Raw genomic sequence first — 20,708 nt, 5'->3', positions numbered from 1 at the left:
TGTGTTGTTGCCTCTCACACACCCCCTACTGGGGACCTGGCCCAAAACCCAGGTATATGCCCTGACTGGGAATCGAACTGGCGACTCTTTGGTTCCCAGGCTGATGCTCAGTCTACTAAGCCACACCAGCCAGAGCCTGTAGCTGTAGTTCTTTAATTCATATTGCTCTTTAGGATTTCATCATGTAAGTATACCGCAATTTATTTGTGTATTTTACTGTTGATTGACACTTGGGAAGTCTTCTATATGGGAGTAATTAGTGCTGTTTTGAACACATTCATACATGACTTTGTTGAATGTTATGCTCACATTTCTGTTCATGTGTAACTGAGAGTGGAATTACTATGCCAGAGTGTAAACCTATGTAAATTTAGATAGGTAGTTAACTACCAAAGAGTTTTCCAAAATGGTTGTACCATTTTACACTCAACTGAAAATACGAGTGTAGTTATTCCTGTCCTCACCTACCTTTGGTATTTGTTTGTTTGTTTTTGTTCGTTTAGTCATAGAATTTCTAATCAAGTCTTAAGCATAAATATAATCAGGTCTTAAGCATAAATATGTGGTACCTCATTGTGGTTCTTATTTGCATTTCTCTGCTGATAAGTGAAGTTAACACTTTTTCTTATATTTGTTGGTCTCTGAATATCCTCTTTTTAAAAAATTGTTCAAGTACAGTTGCCTCCATTTTTCCCTGACCACTCCCTTGCAACCCCAGCCATCCCCACTTCCCACCCTTGATCCTACCCCCTTTGGTTTTGTCCAGGTGTCCATTATCTTTGTTCCTGTAAACCCTTCCCCCTTTCCCTGCCCCACCCCGCCATTATCCCTTCCAACCTCCCCTCTGGTTACTGTCAGTTTGTTCTTTATTCCAATGTCTCTGGTAGTATTTTGCTTGCTTGTTTGTTTTGTTGATTAGGTTCCCTTATAGATGAGATCATATGGTATTTGTCTTTCAATTCCTGGCTTATTTCACTTAGCATAATGCTCTCCAGTTCTATCCATGCTGTCACAAAGAGTAAGAGCTCCTTCTTTCTGCTGCATAGTATTCCATTGTGTAAATGTACCATAGTTGTTGTTTTTTTTTTTTAGCATTTTCTCTGACCACAAGGGACTGAAACTAGAAACCAACCTCAAGGAAGAAACTCAAAAACACTCAAATTCATGGAGATTGAATAGCATGCTATTAAGTAATGAATGGGTTAAGAATTAAATCAAGGAAGAAATCAAAAAGTTTCTGGAAACAAATGAGAATGAACTTGCAACAGTCTAAAACCTATGGGACACAGTGAAGGTAGTCCTGAGAAGGAAGTTCATAGCAGTACAGGCTTACCTAAAAAAGATAGAAACATTTTAGATAAACAGCCTAACCCTACATCTAGAAGAACTGGAGGAACAACAGCAAAGACAGCCCAGAGCAAGTAGAAGGAAGGAAATGACCAAGATCAGAGCAGAATTAAATGGCATAGAGACTAAAGAAATAATTCTAAGGATCAATAAATCCAGGAGCTTGTTCTTTGAAAAGATAAACCAAATCTACAAGCCTTTAAGCAGACTCATCAAGAAAAAAAAGAGAGAGGACCCAAATAAACACAATTGGAAATGAAAGAGGAGAGATTACACCTGATACCACAGAAATACAAAGTATTGTAAGAAATTACTATAAGAACTATATGCCAGGAAGTTTGAAAACATTGGCTAAATAAATATCCTCTTTTATGAAGTCCCTATTAAGTCTCTTGCCCATTTCCCCATTACATTACCTGAATTTTTCTTATGGACTTGTAGGAGTTCTTTATATATTTTGGATAAAAGTCCCTTGTCATTTGTGTGTATTATCAATACCATCTCCTCTTCTATATCTTGTCTTTTCATTCTCTATGTCTTCTGATTAAGTTATCAATTTTAATGTCCAGTTTGTCAAGAAAAAATTTTATTTATGTTCAGTGATTAGATGTGTCCTGCTCAGAAAGTATTTTCCTGCCTCCAAGTGTATAACATGTTCTCCTGTTTTCTTCTAAAAGCGTTATTGTTTTACCTTTCACATTTAACTCTATAATCCATCTGGAATTAATTTTTGTGTATAGTGTGAGATAGGGGCTTAAGATTCTTTATTTTCTATGTGGATATCCAGCTAGCATGCAGTGTGATGCCATCTTTTTTTTTTTAAGATTTATTTATTTATTTTTAGAGAGGGAAGGGAGGGAGAAAAAGAGAGAGAGAGAGAGAGAGAGAAACATCAATGTGCAGTTGCTGGGGGCCGTGGCCTGCAACCCAGGCATGTGCCTTGGCTGGGAATTGAACCTGCGATACTTTGGTTCGCAGCCCGCGCTCAATCCATTAAGCTACGCCAGCCAGGGCATGATGCCATATCTTTATGGTAAATTGGTGACTTCGTGTATGAATCTGTACTCTCTGCTGTGTTCCTTTACAACCTTTTTAAAGCAAATTGGTGTATGTGTGGGAAGTTCTTAAAATGAGGGAATTCTAGAGTGAAGTGGAATTAGTTTATCCAAGATAACCTAGGAAGCAGTATTAGGGCATTTATCCTTAAACCAGAAGTTATGTATTATCAGTAATAGAGCCAAGTTTAGTTGTCAAAACCTCTGAATTTCATACACACAGAGGATTATCTCCAGATTTTTTTTGACTATACATCCTTATCAGTAAATGATACTTGAACATATATTTATTTATTATTAATAAATTTTATGTAGTATCTATATATAGTATACACATGTTAGTGCACCAATTTTCACTATAAAACATACCACAAATTGGAATTAAAAAGAAAATCATTACAGAAATTGAAATTTTAATATTTTCTTCCTGTACCCCTTTATCAGCCCAAATGGGTCAGATTGTGTGCGCTAACAATCCTCAAATTTCAGTGGATGAAAACTCCAGTTTATTTCTCTCTTGTTATATGTCTGTCATGGTTTCGCTGCCACCCTCCTCGGCAGTTCTTCTCTGGCACCTGGGCTGATGGAAGAGCTGCTTTGGGAAGCTAAGGTCACAGGAACAGAGGGAAAGAATATGGGGAACTGGCATGTACAGCTTCTGCCTAGATGTGGCACATGTCACTTCTGCTCACCTTTCATTGTCCACACAAGTTGCATGTCCTCACCTAATTGCAAAGAAGAAAAATCCTAACCTTCTTGTACCCAGGAGGAGAACTGAAATATTTTAGACAGCACCAAAAACTGTCACCTCTGAAGTGACTGATTTCAGAGAATACAGCCCTGCACTTATGTTTGTCTAAGAAAATAAACATGGAAAGACAAGTCCTTTTAGGTTTTCCATTCCACATTTTTAAACCCCGCTGTCCTGAGAAATGAGTCTACTACAACTACTGTTCTCCCTTGCTTAAAAACTCCTTAATGGCTTCACTGTGGACTCCTGTGACCCAGACACCTAAAGTGGCCTCATCTCATGCTGCTCACACCGAGCCCCACCCATACTGACCTTTCAGTTCCTTGAAGGAGACATGTGCTGCCTGCTTCTATCATGAGTGTTTTCCTACCTTTCTTCTTGTTTTTGCCTGCTTATTCTTTAACTTTGAAGTCATACATTTCCTCAGGGAAGTCCTCTGTGACTCCCAGGGCAGACAGTCTTCTCTTTGCTACACTCTCATAATAAAACTGTTGCTTTGCTTCCAGACAAGCTGTTCTAGTTTTAAAGTAGATTTTTGCACTGTTATTTGTTTGATCCTTTTCTTCAGTTAGTGTGCAGGCTCCAAGCAGGCAAAGATACAGTCTGTTTTACCCACCGCTGTATGCTGCTGCTGCTGTTTAGCCCAGTTTCTGGTGTATAATAGGAACTGAGTTTGGTTACAGTTTCGTGTTTGTGACATTTATGTAGTCTCCATAGAGAATGTGTCTTCAGCATTTACATAGTCCTTAGAGAACAATTTGATGCTAACAACTCAATCACACAAACTGCAAATAAACTGTTACTCCGAGCCTCTGTGCCTTTGGAAGTCTAAGAGAATCCAGAGTAAGAATGCTTTTCCCATTCTCTCTGGATTGGAGTAACCCTCACCTAGATTTTCACATTACTTGTTTTTTTTTTTTTTTTTCTATTCCCATTTCTTGAATGATATTTTTATGTTTAAGTCAGGGGATATATCCCATTTAACATGAATGGCAGTAAAACTGCCCAAGCAATGAGTATAATATATAGACATAGTGAGTGAATAAACAAGTAAGTTGTGTGATATTAAGGTGAACTTTTTTTAAAGCTTCTGAAGATGATATGAATTGCCAAAACACACTGTGATTTATTTTTATGATACTTTGCATCAGCAAAAGGCCATATATTAGAGGCTTGGAAAATGCTTACCTACATATTTATGTCCCTCACTATTTGTCTTCATTTACCTGTGTTGTGGGAGACTTTAGTCTTTCAGTCTTTCCTGTTTCTCATTTTAGAAAGAATAACAAATTTGACCACTTTCTTGTCTATATGTTTCATTGTGGACTGTAGGTGCTATTCTTCATTTAAAATGTAAATGTTTAATAGAGGTATCTCCTATAATGATACTTTTATAGGTGGAATCGGTAGGATGACATGGGCCTTGTTGCCCGTAAGCCTCTGACAGTTATGTGCCCCATTTTAATTCTGGAAGAGAACCACTGCTTCCCGTCCATAAGAAGTGGGATTAAAAGGAACACGAGTAAGGATTATATTTGCAGGGCCTGTCTATTTATCAACACATGTTTATGGAGTTATCTGCTTTGTGCCAGAAGCTGGGAAAACTCAGAAAGAGATGGATACTTTCTATAAGACTTTAAATTTTTGTTTCAAATGATAACATTCTGATAACTAAGTTTCACTCTTGCTAGCTATGTCAATTTTCTCACCTAGAGATGGGGATGATAAAATACCCAGTTCATAAACTTCTTGTGAAGAGTAAATAAAATAGTGCATTTAAAGTACTTATCCCAGCACCTAGCATAAAATAAGCACTCAGTATATGTTAGCTATTATTTACCATGAGGCTTTGTCCAGAGTTAACCTCTTAACTATTTATTTTTCTGTGTTTCTTCTGCTTATTTTTTCCATGTTGCCATCACAATTAAATTTCTGGAACACAAATCTGATTGTATAACAGTACCTCTTCAATATCATCTCAACTTTAAAAAACTTTTGTGGTTTTCTGTTGTCTCGAGAAGAAAGTCTCATATGCATGGAAGGCATTTAACATCTTACCATCCGACCCTGACCTTTCTTACCAAAGCAGCTTCTGCCTTAGCTCCCCACTAGGCTGCAGCCCAGATAGGCCACACAAGTTATATTCCTCTGTCTGGAGCTCTTCCTTCTGCCTAGAATTCCTGCCATGGGCCTCAGCCCCTCTTCTCACCCTCAACCTGAATAAACAGTTCTTTGTGGCAACTCAGAGATTCCTCTGATTCTTCCCAGACATAATTTTTTAAATTTTTATTTATTGATTTGGGGTGGGGGAGAGAGAGAGAGAAGCATCAATTTGTTGTTCCTCTTATGTATGTATTCATTGGTTGATTCTTGCATGTGCCCTGACTTGGGATCAAACCCGCAACATTGGCATATCAGGGAGATGCTCTAACCAACTGAGCACCCGGCCAGGGCCCCAGACCCAATTTTTTTTTATCCTCGTCACTTATATTTCTTTAACATTTTCACGTTATGACAAGTAATATGTGTGTCTTGCTCTCCCACTGGCTTGTGAGTTCCTTGAGAGCAGAGACCATAACTTCGTCACTGTGTCACTAGAACCAGCCCATACACAGTACAGATACTGAAAAAAATGGATTAAGAGTTGGTTTAATTTTTGTCTTGATTTCAATGTGTTTTTATTATTCTAGGTTTTGGGCCTTGTTCAAAATATGAGTGTTTTTCAGTGTCCAAAATGTAAACACAGAACTCATATTTTTGGTGCTGATGGTGCAAGGAAACTAGCACGCGTCCTTGATCTTGATGTTCTAGGTAAGACCGTGGAATATTCTTTTGCAAAGGAAATGGTAGAAGGGAAAATAGAAATCGGACATGGTGATGAAGGGTGTCTCAGAAAATGATAAATTTCTTTCCGCTTTGTGTTTTAAATTAAGTATAGTGCAGTTCTATGTGCTAAACTTTCTGTGGCTTTTCATATTTCATTAGTGGAAGACTTTTTAAAAGGAGGTTGTTCTGCCAGCTTTGATGCCTTTTACTGTTGATAAAAACTGCATGTATAACTTGAATTTGAAAACAGACTTTTGAGGTCTGAAGCCCATATTTTAAATAACGGTCATCAGTTTGCGAAGTTGGGAACACAACTCTCAGTATAAACAGTATAGACGAAAGTACCTGTTCATTATGTTGTAACAACCTTTAGAGGTGTCACTTTTTGGTGCATATGAAAAAGATGCCTTCCTGATCAGTTCTGAATTTATCAGTTCTTCTGCTCTGGAAAGACAGTATTTTCTGTTTTCGTAATCTTTTTACATGTGTTTGCCATGTCTATTAAATTTGGCACCTGAAATTTACATTGTATGTCCTGTTCATGTTATTGAATTGAAGGCCTAATTAGTGTTATGAGGAGAAATGAAATCATGTGTTAAGTGAGCAAAACACAGATTTTGGATAAAACGTGATTTTTTTTTTAAAATCCCCAAACAACTTACTGAACTTTTTAGGAAACTTGCTTTGATATTCTTCTTATTGAATAAGCTTTTGTTCTGGGGAAGGCAGATGTTAGATGCTGGGTAACGGAGCCTTAGAGTGAATTATTAGTTTTAGGTAGTTTACAATTAAGATCCCTTAGAGATCAAGGAATTTCAAAACATTTCCTATTATAATTACATTTTTAAAAGTTCGTGTTAAATTGTTATTATGCATTTGTACTGTAGCAAACCCCACAATACCTGGTGAAACTAATCATATTTTTTGATGCATTGCTATAATTATAGTCGCTAATTATATTCTGCAACTGTTTTTCATTTAACCTAGAAAGTTCAATTTCTTAAATCTGCATAATAACATAACAGATTGACATTCACTTACATAGTAAAGTAAATGTGTAATTATAATGGCATTATTGAATTACGTTGACTATTATAATTCCCTAATTTATAAATGTGTGTGATTTTGTGAGTCATTGATTTAGAATTTAAAACATGTCTCCTAGAGAAACAATTTCATGTATGGAAGTTACCTTTTAACTAACAGCTCACAGATGTGTAGTTACCCTAAAAAAGTATCAGCAATGCTGATTACTAATCACAAAACTGAATAATGCTATAGACTGCTATATCTGACAGTGTTATGGGAAAAATAATTCAGGGCACATCTCTTTTTAATGTAGTCCTGGGGGCCCAGAGGTAAGTCCCGTGAACTGAACTGGAGTAGAGGCTCTGATGTTGAAGAGGTTGAAATTGGAAATTAGGAACTGAAATAAAAGAAAGCGCTCTCACAGCTATGGCCTCCTGACTGGTAGAAGCCCCCAGGGACCATTATTTGTCTTACACTTGACTGGCTGGCTGCCTCAATTTATTTCATCCATTGGGCTGTGTTTTAAATTTAGTAAAATGGCTCTTCAGAACTTCATCCATATTTATCTACAGGGACAGGGCATGGAAGTTAAGGTCCCGGGTCATCTCACAGAGACCCCTTCACCTTGAGTCTGAAACTTGAGCCCTCCTTGCCCTTAGACCTCTCGCCCATTGCAGACACTTTTCGAGGCCAGGCTGCAGCTCACACACTCTCCACAACTTCACTCCTTTTCATCCTTCTCTGTGTTCACTGTTAGCTCTCTACCGCTCTCACTATGCCATCTATTTTCTAACAAGGTTTTTGTGTGTGTATGTGTTTTTTTGGTCTGTGCTTCTGTGCGGATGGCAGGATTATGAATTTCTGGAGGGCAAAAATGATGTCAACAGGTAGCTGTATAAAAGAGAAGGTTTCACTTTTTCCCATTACTATGAGGGCAGTTCATAAATCAAGAAAAAAAACTTTATGAGTTTCTAAGTCTTTTTTATAGCATATTCCCCTGCCTGCCCCATGTGACAGCTCCCTACATTCTTAAGTTGTTCTGTAGAACAGACATGAGATTTGCTGAAAAGGTAATCTTTAAAAGGTTACTGAACTATTCATGTATTTTGTCATTTGTCTATTGAACATTTTGGAAAGACTTAAGGAGTTGGTTAAGATTTCACAATTTGCTGACATAATGTAAAATACCTATTCCTTCATGTATTTCATAATATAAATTATAGTAGGTTTATAATTTTGTAACATATACTTCTGTATTATTTACATTGCTTAGCATGGTGCTGAATGACTTGTTTATATAAAACACACACATGCATGTTTCAGTAACCTTTCTTGGACTTGGAGTGGCACTAAGAATGCTGAGGACCACAAGTCAACTCTTCTACCTAAGACTGCATTTACAGCATTTTAAATCTCAGCCTTTTGAAAGGCTTTACTTATGATGACGTGGTGGAAAAAGTCAATAGGATGGTGAATCAGAGCATATTCCCCTAAATTATACTACCTGATAGTAATATATCATCAGGAAAGGCACGCATCCTCTCAAACCCAAGTCTATATGTTGGAGATTCTTATTATATACATCCCAAGATCTCACCAGACTCACAAGTTATAATGCTATAAAGATTAATGTATAATAAAAGTTATCCTGTCTGATAAAGAAGCAGAAAGTTGAGATAACAGTTCTGGCCTACTTTTCAACAGTTCTCTGGCCTTACTCACCTGCCAGCATGAGGAAGATTATGTTGCTGTACTTTTTTTTTTTTACTACTTTGCCTCTCCATCTCTTCCTCTTCAGTTTCCTCTTACTATGTGGTATGATGTGTCTATATCAGGTATTACAGGTAAAAATAATTTACAGATGTCTTAGCCATTTCTTGCTGGGAGATCTCCAGCAAAGACTAAGTCAGAGGCTTTATCCTGTGAGGGGCTGACTCATAGTTCTTATATATATATATATATATATCATCACACAACACTCAAATGGAATATTTTGCTCCTAATTTTCATTTAGAATTCCTTTTTTTTCAGAGATTTAGCAATTTTAGGATAATCATAACTCAAGTTGATTTGAATCAATTTAGTTTAGATGTTGTTTCTTTCTGAAGTTCAAGTAGTGAAATTCCAAATGCCAGTATAAAGTTTTGTCATGCTAATGGACATCTGATGGGCTCTTTTAGGAGACATTCCCCTACATCTTAATATAAGGGAAGCTTCAGACACAGGCCAGCCAATTGTATTTTCACAGCCTGAAAGTGATGAGGTAAGTGATATTTTTAAATATGTATTTTAATTTCTTTTTCCAGGATATATACTTTTTGATATATAGAAAGGAGTTTGGGAAGATCAAGCTTATCTATTTGTAATGTATATATTAAACAAAGATTGGTTAACTTATACAAAACATTTTCAGGTACTATTTTATTTATTTTGTTTGTTTGTTTATGTTATTGACATTATTACAAATGTTCCCTATTTCCCCACTCTTTCCCCACCTTCATCCAGCTCCCCGTCTTCCTCTGACCTTCACCACGCAGTTGTCTGTGTCCATGGGCTATGTGCTACGTTCTTTAGCTAATCTTTTCACCTTTTATCCAATCCCCTCTCCCCTCTGACTTCCGTCAGTTTGTTACTATTTTATGTGGTAGGCATACCAGGGCTGGCCCTGAATTATCTAACCAGTTTTCTCATAAAAAAAAACACGAACACCGAGAGCTCATAGAATTCTTGTCTTGCTGGCTATCAATATTTATTTGCCCAAAGTTATTAGGAATTTTGGTTCTCGAACTTAATTTGTTCTGGAAAACACTGTTAGAGGAGCAATTTGTTTGAAAACCAAATCTCCTTCATTTGTTGCCTGTAACACACATGGCTGACCATACAGGTATCAGTGTGAAGGGGTTGTTGGATAGAGAACTGATAACTGAATTGTTCGAGAACCAAGACATTCAAGAACTGAGGTTTGATTATGTCTCAGTCCAGCTGGTTGTTGGAAGAAGAAAACCTAATGTAAAATAAAAAGTGAGTTGGATATAGGGTAGATGTATAAACCATTAGAGATGGAATTTCCATTGCATTTCATTTAATAAATGTGATTGAGGAGGTAAGGTGGAAAAACTAGTAGTGTTTCATTAGAGGTACCATTGATAAATTTTCAAGTTGTGAAGCTTTACAACTTTAAGCCTAAAATATTTCTGTTTTACTCTTTTTATAAAATAGAAGTAAAATCAATCATATATATCTTTTTCCTAAGTAGCACTTGTTATTCAAGTCAGAAACTGAGCCATTGACTGGTACATCAGTTTTGATGTGGTTTTTGTGCTCATTTGCTGAACAGTCCCAATCAGTCTTCTGAGAGTTTCTCTCTGGTTGTTTTTAGCTAATGAATATAGCTTTATAATACTGTTATTTTGCTTTTGTCTCTTTTTAAAATTATAGTTAACATACAATATTATATTAGTTTCAAGTGCACAGCATAGTGATTCAACATCTATATAACATGTGATCACCACAGCAATTCTAGTACCCTTCAGTTACCATTCAAGGTTATCACAATATTATTGACTAGATTCCCCATGCTACATGTTACATGCTGTGACTTATTTACTTATAACTGGAAATTTGTACTTCTTCACCCCCTTCACCTTTTTGTCCATCACCCCACCCCTCTTCCCTCTGGCATTTACCAGTTTGTTCTCTGTATCTGTGAATCTGTTTCTGTTTGTTTTGCTTGCTCATTTGTTTTGACATTCAGATTCCACATGTAAGTGAAATCATACGGTATTTGTCTTTCTCTGTCTCACTTATTTCACTTAGCATAATACTGTTTAGGCCCATTCATGTTTTCACAAATGGCAAGATTTTCATTCTTTTTATGGCTGAATAATAATATTTCATTATATATATGTTATATATTCATATATATATATATATATATATAGTCACATCTTCTTTATCCATTTATCTGTCAATAGATACCTAGGTTACTTCCATATCTTGGCCATTGTAAATAATGCTGCAAAAAACATAAGGGTACATACATCACTTCAAATTAGTATTTTTTATTTCAACAGGTAAATGGCCAAAAGTGGAATTGCTGGTTTCTAATGGTAGTTCAATTTTTAATTTTTTGAGGAACCTGCATTCTATTTTCCATAGTGGCTACACCAAATATAATCCCACCAACAATGTATGGGGCTTCCTTTTTTCCACATCCTCACCAACACTTGCTATTTGTTGTCTTTTGATGAAGCCATTCTAACAGGGCGTGTGAGGTAATATCTCAGTGTGGTTTTGATTTGTGGTTCCCTGATGTTAGTGATGTTGAGCATGTTTTCATATGTCTATTGACCTTCTGTATGTTTCTTTGGAGAAATGTCTATTCAGACCATCTGCCCATTTTTAAATTGGGTTATTTATTGTTTTGATGTTGAATTTTATGAGTTCTTTATGTATTTTGGACATTAACCCCTTATCAGATATATCATTTGTAAATATCTTCAATTCAGTAGATTTTCTTTACGTTTATGGTTTCCTTTGCTGTGCAAAAGCTTTTTAGCTTGATGTAGCCCATTTGCTTATTTTTGCTTTTATTGCTCTTGCCTGAGGAGACATACCCAAAAATATATTGCTAAGGCCTATGTCAAAGAATTTAGTGCCTATGTTTTCTTCCAGGAGTTTTATAGATTCAGGTCTTACATTTAACTCTTTAATCCATTTGAGCTTGTTTTGTATGTGATGTAAGAGAGAGGTCTAGTTTCTTTTTCTTTCTTTCTTTTTTTTTTTTTTTTTTTGCGTGTATCTGTCCAGCTTTCCCATCACCATTCATTGAAGTGACTGTCTTTGCCCCATTGTATATTCTTTTTTATTGTATTTTTTCCATTGCCATTTAAACCCCTTATACCCCTCTCTCCCCTACAATCACCACACTGTTGTCTATGTTCATCATGAGTCCTTTTACCTTTTTGCTTGATCCCTGTATCCCCTAAACTACCCCCCCCCACATTAGCTGTCTCTCTCCTCTTTATCTATGAGTCTGTCTCTGTTTTGTTTGTTAGCTTGGTTTATTCATTAGATTCCACAAATGAATGAAATCATGTGATACTTGTCTTTCTCTGACTGGCTTATTTCACTTAGCATAATGTTCTCCAGGTCCATCCATGCTGTTCTTGCCTCCTCTGTCATAGATTAATTGACCATATAAATGTGGGTTTATTACAGGTCTCTGTATTCTGTTTCATTGATCTATATGTCTGTTTTTTGTGCCAGTACCATACTGTTTTGATTACTATAGCTTTATAGTATAGTCTGAAATCAGGGAGTCTAATACCTCCAACTTTGTTCTTCTTTCTCAAGATTGCTTTGTCTATTCAGGGTCCTTTGTGGTTCTTTATAAAGTACCACTGTTTTGTCCATCCATAGCTATTACCTCTTTCATTCTAGTTTCCTTCCTCTAATCTTGTGTGAACTGGAAAATAAGAGAGCCAAGACTGGTTAGAGTTGTGGATAAAATAAAAGTAAATTGAAAGTCAGGAGTCTAGGACAAATAAAGTAGATTTATTTTGAGTTGTCTCTTTCAGAGGCCCAGAGCTCCTTTCCCTTTCTGAAGGGTTGACAGTGATAGCACAGGTGATTGAGTTGCTGGGAATATGATCTCTGAGTAAATATAGTGTAGCACTTATCATTGTTTTTCTTTTCTCTTTCAGGTAATGTTAAGTTTCCTTTTCTGTATTTACTTAGAAATCTTTCATATAAGCAAAAACCATAACCCTTTATTTCTTTCATAATTAAAGTCTGGCAAACCAAACTACAACAAGTGTACTTTATGTGGTAAATGAAAAGTTGTATGAAAATTGAGAGTTTTTAAAAATTACACACTTTTAAATGCCTCCTGAGAACAGACTATTTAAAGCCATTCTACGGTGATTGTGATGAATAAGATTAATTACTTACTAGTGTATTTCATTTGAATCTGATTTTTAAAATATTTTTCTATGCTTTTTTTCCTTTGAGATTTTCCAAAAGCAAGGAAGGGTTTTGAGCAAGTAAAAGGAATGTGATATAAGAAAGAATATATAGCAACTATCAAAAGATAATATGATTTTAAACTCTGAAACAGCAGTGTTTGTGGAGGTTTTTGTAGTTACATATTTTTTAATCTGCTCTGCATTAACATTAGAACTGTTGGTTTTTTTTAAAGATTTTATTCATTTATTTTTAGAGAGAGAAGAAGGGAGGGAGAAAGAGAGGGAGAGATACAGCAGTGTGTGAGAGAATCACCAATTGGTTGCCTCTCACACACCTCCTGGCCCACATCCCAGGCATGTGCCCTGACTGGGAATCAAACTGGCAACCTTTTAGTTCACAGGCCGGCGCTCAATCCACTGAGCCACACCAACCAGAGATAGACCCATTATTTTACTATTGTTGGGTGACATTTATGGGAATGTGAACAGCCTAACCTTTTGTAGTTAAAGCTAGATTTGATTTAGTGAGGTGTGCTATAATATAGTCCAGGATAAAGACTTTCAAATATAAATGGAAAATGTGTCATCTTATAATTTCTAAGTTATTACCTCATAGTCTTAATATGAAACAACTGTGTATGATAAATTAGAACTTTAAATCTTTAAAATAAAAGACAAAGGATCAAAGCTCTTTATAAAACTCCTTGTACTATGGTTGCCATCCATTTCCTTGTCAATGATAGAGCAGACAAATAAGATCCAGCTGTTACTACCTGTGCCTCACGACAGCCCAATAAAAGACTTTGAATAGGTGAGAAGGGTTAGTCTGTGTAGAGTTGAGTTGATGAGAAAGAGAGTATTAATAGTTTGAGAAATAAAATCAGTAAATCATATTTTTATATGTAATGTGTATGTGGGTGCTTTTGCTAGTTACGGATCAAACTAAAGGGAGGGATTTAATTACTTATTCCTCAATAGGGAAGAGTATCCAAAAGAACATGTTAATGTGAGTCCTTCCATGAGATAGTAAATTACTTTAGGACAGAATAGTAATAATAGCCACTAATATTTATTATATGCTTCTTCTGTGACAGTACTTCACATATTTCTTTCAATTTTTTTTGTCATTTCTAAAAAGATCTTATTTATTTATTTGTTTGTTTGTTTTTAGAGAGAGGGGGAGTGAAGGAGAAAGAGAGGGAGAAAAACATCAATGTGTGGTTGCCTCTCATGTGCCCTGCATTGGGCAACCCAGGCATGTGCCCTGACTGGGAATCGAACCAGCAATCCTTTGGTTCACAGGCCGGTGCTCAATCCACTGAGCCACACCAACCAGGGAGTTCTTCACATATTTTATTCTTATTTAATATTCCCCCAAATCCTCTGAGGTAGATACTATTGTTATAGCCAATTTACAGATGTGGAAACTGAGTCTAGAAGGGATAAGTAACTTGCCCAGGGTCTTAGGGCTAGTAAGTATATAGTAGAGCTAAGATTTTAAACCATGCCTGTCTGACTTGAAGGCCCCAACTCTTTACCAACAAGCTTTCATATCATTACATCTCACAGATTTCCCCAAACAGTGCCTTACACACATACACACACACAAAACAAAACAAAAAAATGTGTTTTTTGAAATGATACTGCTTTGGCTTAAAAAATTCAATCTCAACAGTTTTATAGAAATTGAACTGTTAAGCTAAGCACTTTTAGTGGTTTCTCAGCAAACGACAGTCTAAGCATTACTTTGAGTGCCAGATATTGGAAGTTTAAGCTTGGAAATTGTCCACTAAAAAGCAAAGGTTACATATAGCACATTTGTTTATCCTGGAGTCATTCAGTATTATGTGTCATCTGATAGGTATGTCTCTAATTTAACATCAGTATGAATAAAAGAGCATAGATGATGACCTTGTCTCAGCTTGCCTTAGTGAACTTTAAATTTCTTCAGAAAGTATTAGGCTTAAATACCTAGAAAAGACACTAGGAGATTAAAAAGACATTCATAACAATGCACAGCTGAAAATCAGCATATTAGATTTAAGGGAAATATTTATTTATAAAATCCATGCTATTTCCATTTTTAAACAACTTTATTGTTTCTATTAACTATTACAGGGACTAAAACCAATTTTAGACAAAGCATTACAATTATAATTACTTGTATGTTGATTTACTGTTTCATATGTGATGTAGTAGAAGGAGCCCTATTTGGAGTCAGCTGGACCCAGATTAGAATGTTTGCCAGCCCACTGACTTTGTGACCATGAGCAGGAATGGCCAGTTCCTTCATCCTGGCTGAGCCCACAAGTGGGGTGACTCTTGTGAAGTCCTTTGTGATGCTCATTTTAAAAAAAGTCCTTATCTGTGTTGTGAGAGCTATTTTTTTTTTTAAAAAATGAACTCAAATGAAATTTTGATACTTTTCTGGTAAAATAAAGCATAATTTATATGTTAGGGTTCAAGCACAGTTTTTTTTAGTCCTCACCTGAAGATATATTTTCTTCTTATTGATTTTTAGAGAGAGAGTAAGGAAGATGGAAAGAGAGAGCGCCATCGATGTGAGAGCAAAATATTGATTAGCTGCCTCCCTCATGTACCCTGGCTGAGGATCAAACCTTACAACCTAATATGTTCCCTGACCGGGAATCGAACCCACTTTTGGTGTACGGGATGATGCTCCAACCAACTGAGCCACCTGGCCAGGGGTCTAGCATAGTTTTTTCTTTTTGGTTTTTTACTGAAGATGTGTGAGACACACTTAAAGCATTTCATCAAGTCAGGGGGAACAGATCTTTACCATGCAGAGTCAAGAAGTCGAACAGCTCATCTCATACTAGCTGTAAAGCTTTTGACAAGATGCTTCACCTTTCTGGGTTTTGGTTTCCTCATCTATAAATTGAGGATAATGACAGAATTTATCACTTAGGGTAGCTGTAAAGAAAAATGAAATAATACTAGGCAAATATTAAGTACTTAAGTGTTAGCTATTATTAGTAGTAGCATATACTCAAATCTAAGTATAGAAATGTAAAACTAATGGTTTTAAAAAGTATTACTATTGTATCTTAAAATTACTTTTATAGATAAAATAGAAGAAATAAGTAGTATTTACATTACATTTGTTTAAAACTCTTAAAATACAAATATAATGACCATTGTCCTAACTAGGCTGTGGGTGTTGGGTTAGCCTGTGGCCCACTTGGCGGCCTGGGGCCTGCTCTCAGTTTCACTGCACTGGGTGTGCCAGAGATGAAAAGGGCAGCGACTGACCCCACGGTCCCCAAAACTCGCCAGGCGAAGGAGGCACCAAGTGCTTGGTGCTGGTATTAGTGCCATTCTCAGAGAGAGTAAAGAAAATGCTTCCCAAACACAAACTGTAGGGTGGTAAATAGTAGTCTTCTTTAAAATGAAGACTATTTGAAAACTTCTCTGGCATAGAACTTCTCTAATAGTTCTCTGCCAAAGAAGTGTTGGCAGTATCTAACTCAGGATATTATTTTGTCAGAAGAAGAAGGTGTAATTTTTCTGTTGTTAGACTAGGTTGCTCGTTTGCTGACATGAGAATTAGACTTTGAAAAACAGTAATTGCTACTACTAAATACTTTCTTCAGAAAGTCCAAATAATCAAAAATTCTTTCTTCTTGCCCTACCTGCAATGTATACAGCAGTATCTTCTGACTCCTGAATTTTTTCACCTCAATTGGCCTTTTTACTATTAAATTCAGTGGACAACTATGGCAAACAGTTCATGAGTCATTTGATGTGCACTAGGGAGAACTATAGGACAAACCTACTGTTCTTTTCCAGGCCAAAGCTTACCTGAGAGTGGCTGCAGAAGTGGTGAGAAGATTGCCACCGCCTCCTCAGTGATTCCCCAGCGTCCTGCAGACTTACCTGCTGCATGGCAACAGGAAGACCTTTAGAAATCAGCATTGGGGTGGTAAAACCTACAGAGATAATAGCAATCATAGTTGTTTTGTTGTATTTCTAAGGAAATAATGTCTTATTTTCAGATTTGATTTACTAAGCAATGACTCACAAAGTTTTTACATATCAATGCTAACTGCTACATTTAGGAGGTTTTTGAAAGCTGATGTGTACCTACTGCACAGAACTGCATTTTATTTTATTGAACTACCCTTTGAAGAATCATTAGTTTATATTAGAAGCTCAACTTTCATTTCAGCAGAGAAATGTACTCTTTTTGCAGAACTACAGAGCTATTCATTTAAAGAATTTACTAAATTTGTATAAGAACATAAGTGTGATGCCCCTCCATCAGGCAATTTGGAGCTGGGGTTTGAATCCTGCCTCTGATACTATTCTGAACACATTCTTAACATAAACTAAACCTGTGTCCCTCATCTGGACCAGACTCCACCCTAGACTTAATGAATCTGAATCTCCGGAGATAGAGTCTGGACATGTATGTTTTTAACAAGGTCCTAATGATTTGGATAAATCTTAGGATGGCAATAATAGTAATAAGAGCTAACATTTATCAAGTGTTTTCTTGTGTCCTTATAGTTAATCTTTCAATTGTATGAGTGGGGTGCTGTTGCTATCTTCATTTTACAGATGAGAAAACGGAGTTATAGGCAAGTTAAGTGTCTTACTGAGCGAGGGTTACTATTTTAGCAAGATGGAGCTGGGCTTTAAACCTGGGCAGTTGGATACTAGATCCCTCCTTTTGTACAACAGGGGGCATTTGTTTATGTCAAAAGGGGGATATAGTATTCAGCATTATCTCAAACTTGACCATGAAACTCCCTATCCCTACCCCCACCTTTTAGGAGTTCATTTTCAAAGAATATACTTTGAAAAACATATCTTATCTAGTTGAGGCTTGGAGAGAGGGGGGCGTCCCTAGATCAGATAGCAAGATAGTTGTGAGGCTGCAAGTATTGATGAATCATTAGTTAACCCTCATACACATAAGTGCTCTATGACCTTTGGCAACTGCCTTGACATCCTTTGCTCTATAGTTAAGCAGCCAGAAAATTAGGCAAAGAGTTACATGTCATTCTAAACATGTTTTCGCACACTTATGTTCACATGGTTATTTATAGCAGCTTTATTTGTAATAGACAAAACAATGCAGAGTTTTTCAGTGGGTAAATGGTTAAACAAACTGTGATATATCCATACTGTGGAATACTACTCAGCAATAAGAAAGAACAAGCTTGGATATGTGCTACAACCTGAATAAATTCTAGAGAATTATAGTGAATAAAAAAGTGAATCCCAAAAAGTTAATGTATCATGATTCCATTTATATAAAATTCTTGAAATGACAAAATTGTAGAAATGGAGAACAAATTAGTGGTTTCCGGGGGCTATGGAAGGGGTTGGGTAGTTGGGGATTGTGTGTGTCTATAAAAGGGCAACACCGGGGATCCTCATGACGAGGTAAAGACTGTATCAGCGTCAGTACCTTGGTTGTGGCGTGTTCTGTAGTTTTGCAAGATGTGCCATTAGAGGAAATTGGGTAAAGGGCACAATGGAATGAAACTCTCTGTATTAATTTTTTATAATTGTATGTGAATCCACAATTATTTAAAAATAAAAATGAAGTTTAATAAAAAGAAATAACATATGCTTCTGTGTCTGAACTGAATGTCCTGGAACAAATTACCCATGCTAATTAAAATCACAAATAGAAGTATTTGTGGACACACAGTAATCATTATTCATCACTCCAAGAAGGAAGTAATCACTTTAAGTTTTTTGTGTTTTTATTTGGGGGGGGGGGAGGGAAGCCAATATAGATCACTTCTTACAAAAAAGCAAGTATTTGAACCAAGCTTAACTTTACTTGGAAAAAGAATGATTTAAATAATCTTTAGAGGCCCTTAAAGTTGTGAGCCATAATTTAATACATCTTTTGGGGAATGGGAAAGACAGTCTTTACTCATAAATACGTGACTTAGAGAAGATCCACATATATAATCACCTGTTCTCCTCTCCTTCTCCCTCATCACTGATTTCTGCAGATGCTTCCAGGAAAGCCACTGCAAAAATGGGGGTTGGCACATATGAGTTCAGGAGTGGAGGAAGGACAAGTTGCTGTAAGACCAAGAATGAAATTTATCCTAAAATTTTGCCGATGGCAGCCTTTGCTAAGCTTCAGAGAGCTGACTTCAAAGACAAACTAGTAAGCAAAGCTAATTTGCCTGTTGTTAAGGGTAATATTTATTGCTCATTCTTCATATTTCCATGGAGTATGGAGAATTTCCACTTTACTATCCAGGAAGGAAAGGCAAACTCCCCAACTCACTCCATTCCAGGAAAGGAGGAGTGACTCATTTTCTGGGTAAATTTCTTCCTGTCTGCATTTCCTCAATTTCAGCCAAATCTCAAGCTTTCTGAGGAAACCTACAGGGAAACCTAAATTCCACCTCTGCCTCAGACTTGGGTGGGCAAGTCATTCATCTAATTTAGGGGTAGGGTTTTTGGTAACCCGTGTGGTCACATATCTTCTGTTCCAGCTATTTATCAATAATAAAGCTTTTTTTTTTACCTTTGTCTGAATTCTGTGTCTCTCAGCTGTAAACAGAGGAAGATATCCCGCAACCACATGCCATGAAAACACAAAATATCTTTCTAGAATCTCATAAACTTCAAACCAAAGAACATATTAGAGTTCAGTGTATTTGAGGAATCTCCAGTAAAAAATAAGTTTATCAATGACCAGAAGATAATTTGGAGGGATGTGGTATGAGGTGATTATGAAGTATATACATATATAATAAAAAGCACAAAAGACAAATATATAGGTCAATTAATTATCTACAAAGTGAACACCCATGTAACTACCAACCAGGTGAAGAAGTGGAGCACTGCCAGCACCCGAGAAGCCCCTGTGTTTTCCTTCACAATCACTCCTTCTCCTCCCTTACAAAATTCATCACACATTGAGGTTTGAACACCTAAGCCTGTGCCCTTAAACATTACAGTTTTGCCAATATTTTCAGATGTATATTAAATGGAATTATACAGTATTTTGCTCTATATTAACTGCATCTATTTGGTTCCATATTGATCACTTTTCTATGTTTGAGATCCATGTCCACTTTTGCATTAGATGTGATTTGTTCCAACTCTTCCCTGCAGAATGTTCCATTGTTTGCACACACAACTTGTCCATTCCACTGTAGATGTATGTTTGGGTTGATTTTAATGGTTTGCTATTACAAATAATGCTGCTCTGAAAATTCTTGTACATATTTTCCTTGTGTTTATGTGCTTGAATTTCTGCTGAGTTATTTCTGGGAATGAACTTACAAGGAGTTGCTTAGTGATATCGCATTGTGGTTTTCACTTGCATCTCCTGATTACAAATGAATTTGAACACTTTTACTTATATTTATTGGCTAATTAGATATCCTTTTTTGTGTAGTGCCAAGTCAAATCTCTAACCCATTTTTCTATCATGTTGTTAGAGAATATGTATATTTTTATATTCTTAATACGAATCCTGTCAGTTCTTTGTGTTGCAGATATCTTTTCCACTCTATGACTTGTTTTTCACTGGCTTAATAGTGTCTTTTGATAAACAAAGGATCTTAATTTTAATGTACCCAAATTTATCATTTTTTACTTTAATAATTATTGATTTTTGTGCAGTGTCTAAAGCATGAAGAGATTGTTCCATATTAACTTCTAGAAGTTTTAGAATTGTTTTGCCTTTTACATTAAGTTTACAATCCAGCTGGAATTATTCATTGGTTA

General features: G+C 36.2%; 1 protein-coding gene across 2 annotated transcripts in view; it reads left to right on the top strand.

The window, feature by feature from the left end:
* The window catches only part of NUBPL (nucleotide binding protein like), a 243,544-nt gene extending 224,973 nt beyond the window's left edge, over positions 1 to 18,571 (top strand). For both annotated transcript variants that reach the window (XM_028506993.2, XM_036029455.1), the window contains 3 exons: positions 5,844 to 5,964; positions 9,189 to 9,271; positions 16,785 to 18,571. In XM_028506993.2, coding sequence (XP_028362794.1) covers positions 5,844 to 5,964; positions 9,189 to 9,271; positions 16,785 to 16,847 — 267 coding nt within the window. In that variant the 3' untranslated portion in view covers positions 16,848 to 18,571. The remainder of the gene's footprint in view (positions 1 to 5,843; positions 5,965 to 9,188; positions 9,272 to 16,784) is intronic.
* Positions 18,572 to 20,708: the final 2,137 nt, after the last annotated feature.

This window comes from Phyllostomus discolor, chromosome 1 (genome assembly GCF_004126475.2).
Source record: "Phyllostomus discolor isolate MPI-MPIP mPhyDis1 chromosome 1, mPhyDis1.pri.v3, whole genome shotgun sequence".
Classification (NCBI taxonomy): domain Eukaryota; kingdom Metazoa; phylum Chordata; class Mammalia; order Chiroptera; family Phyllostomidae; genus Phyllostomus; species Phyllostomus discolor.
The sequence above is the reverse complement of the archived record's forward strand: the minus strand, read 5'-3'. Positions and strand labels throughout refer to the sequence as shown.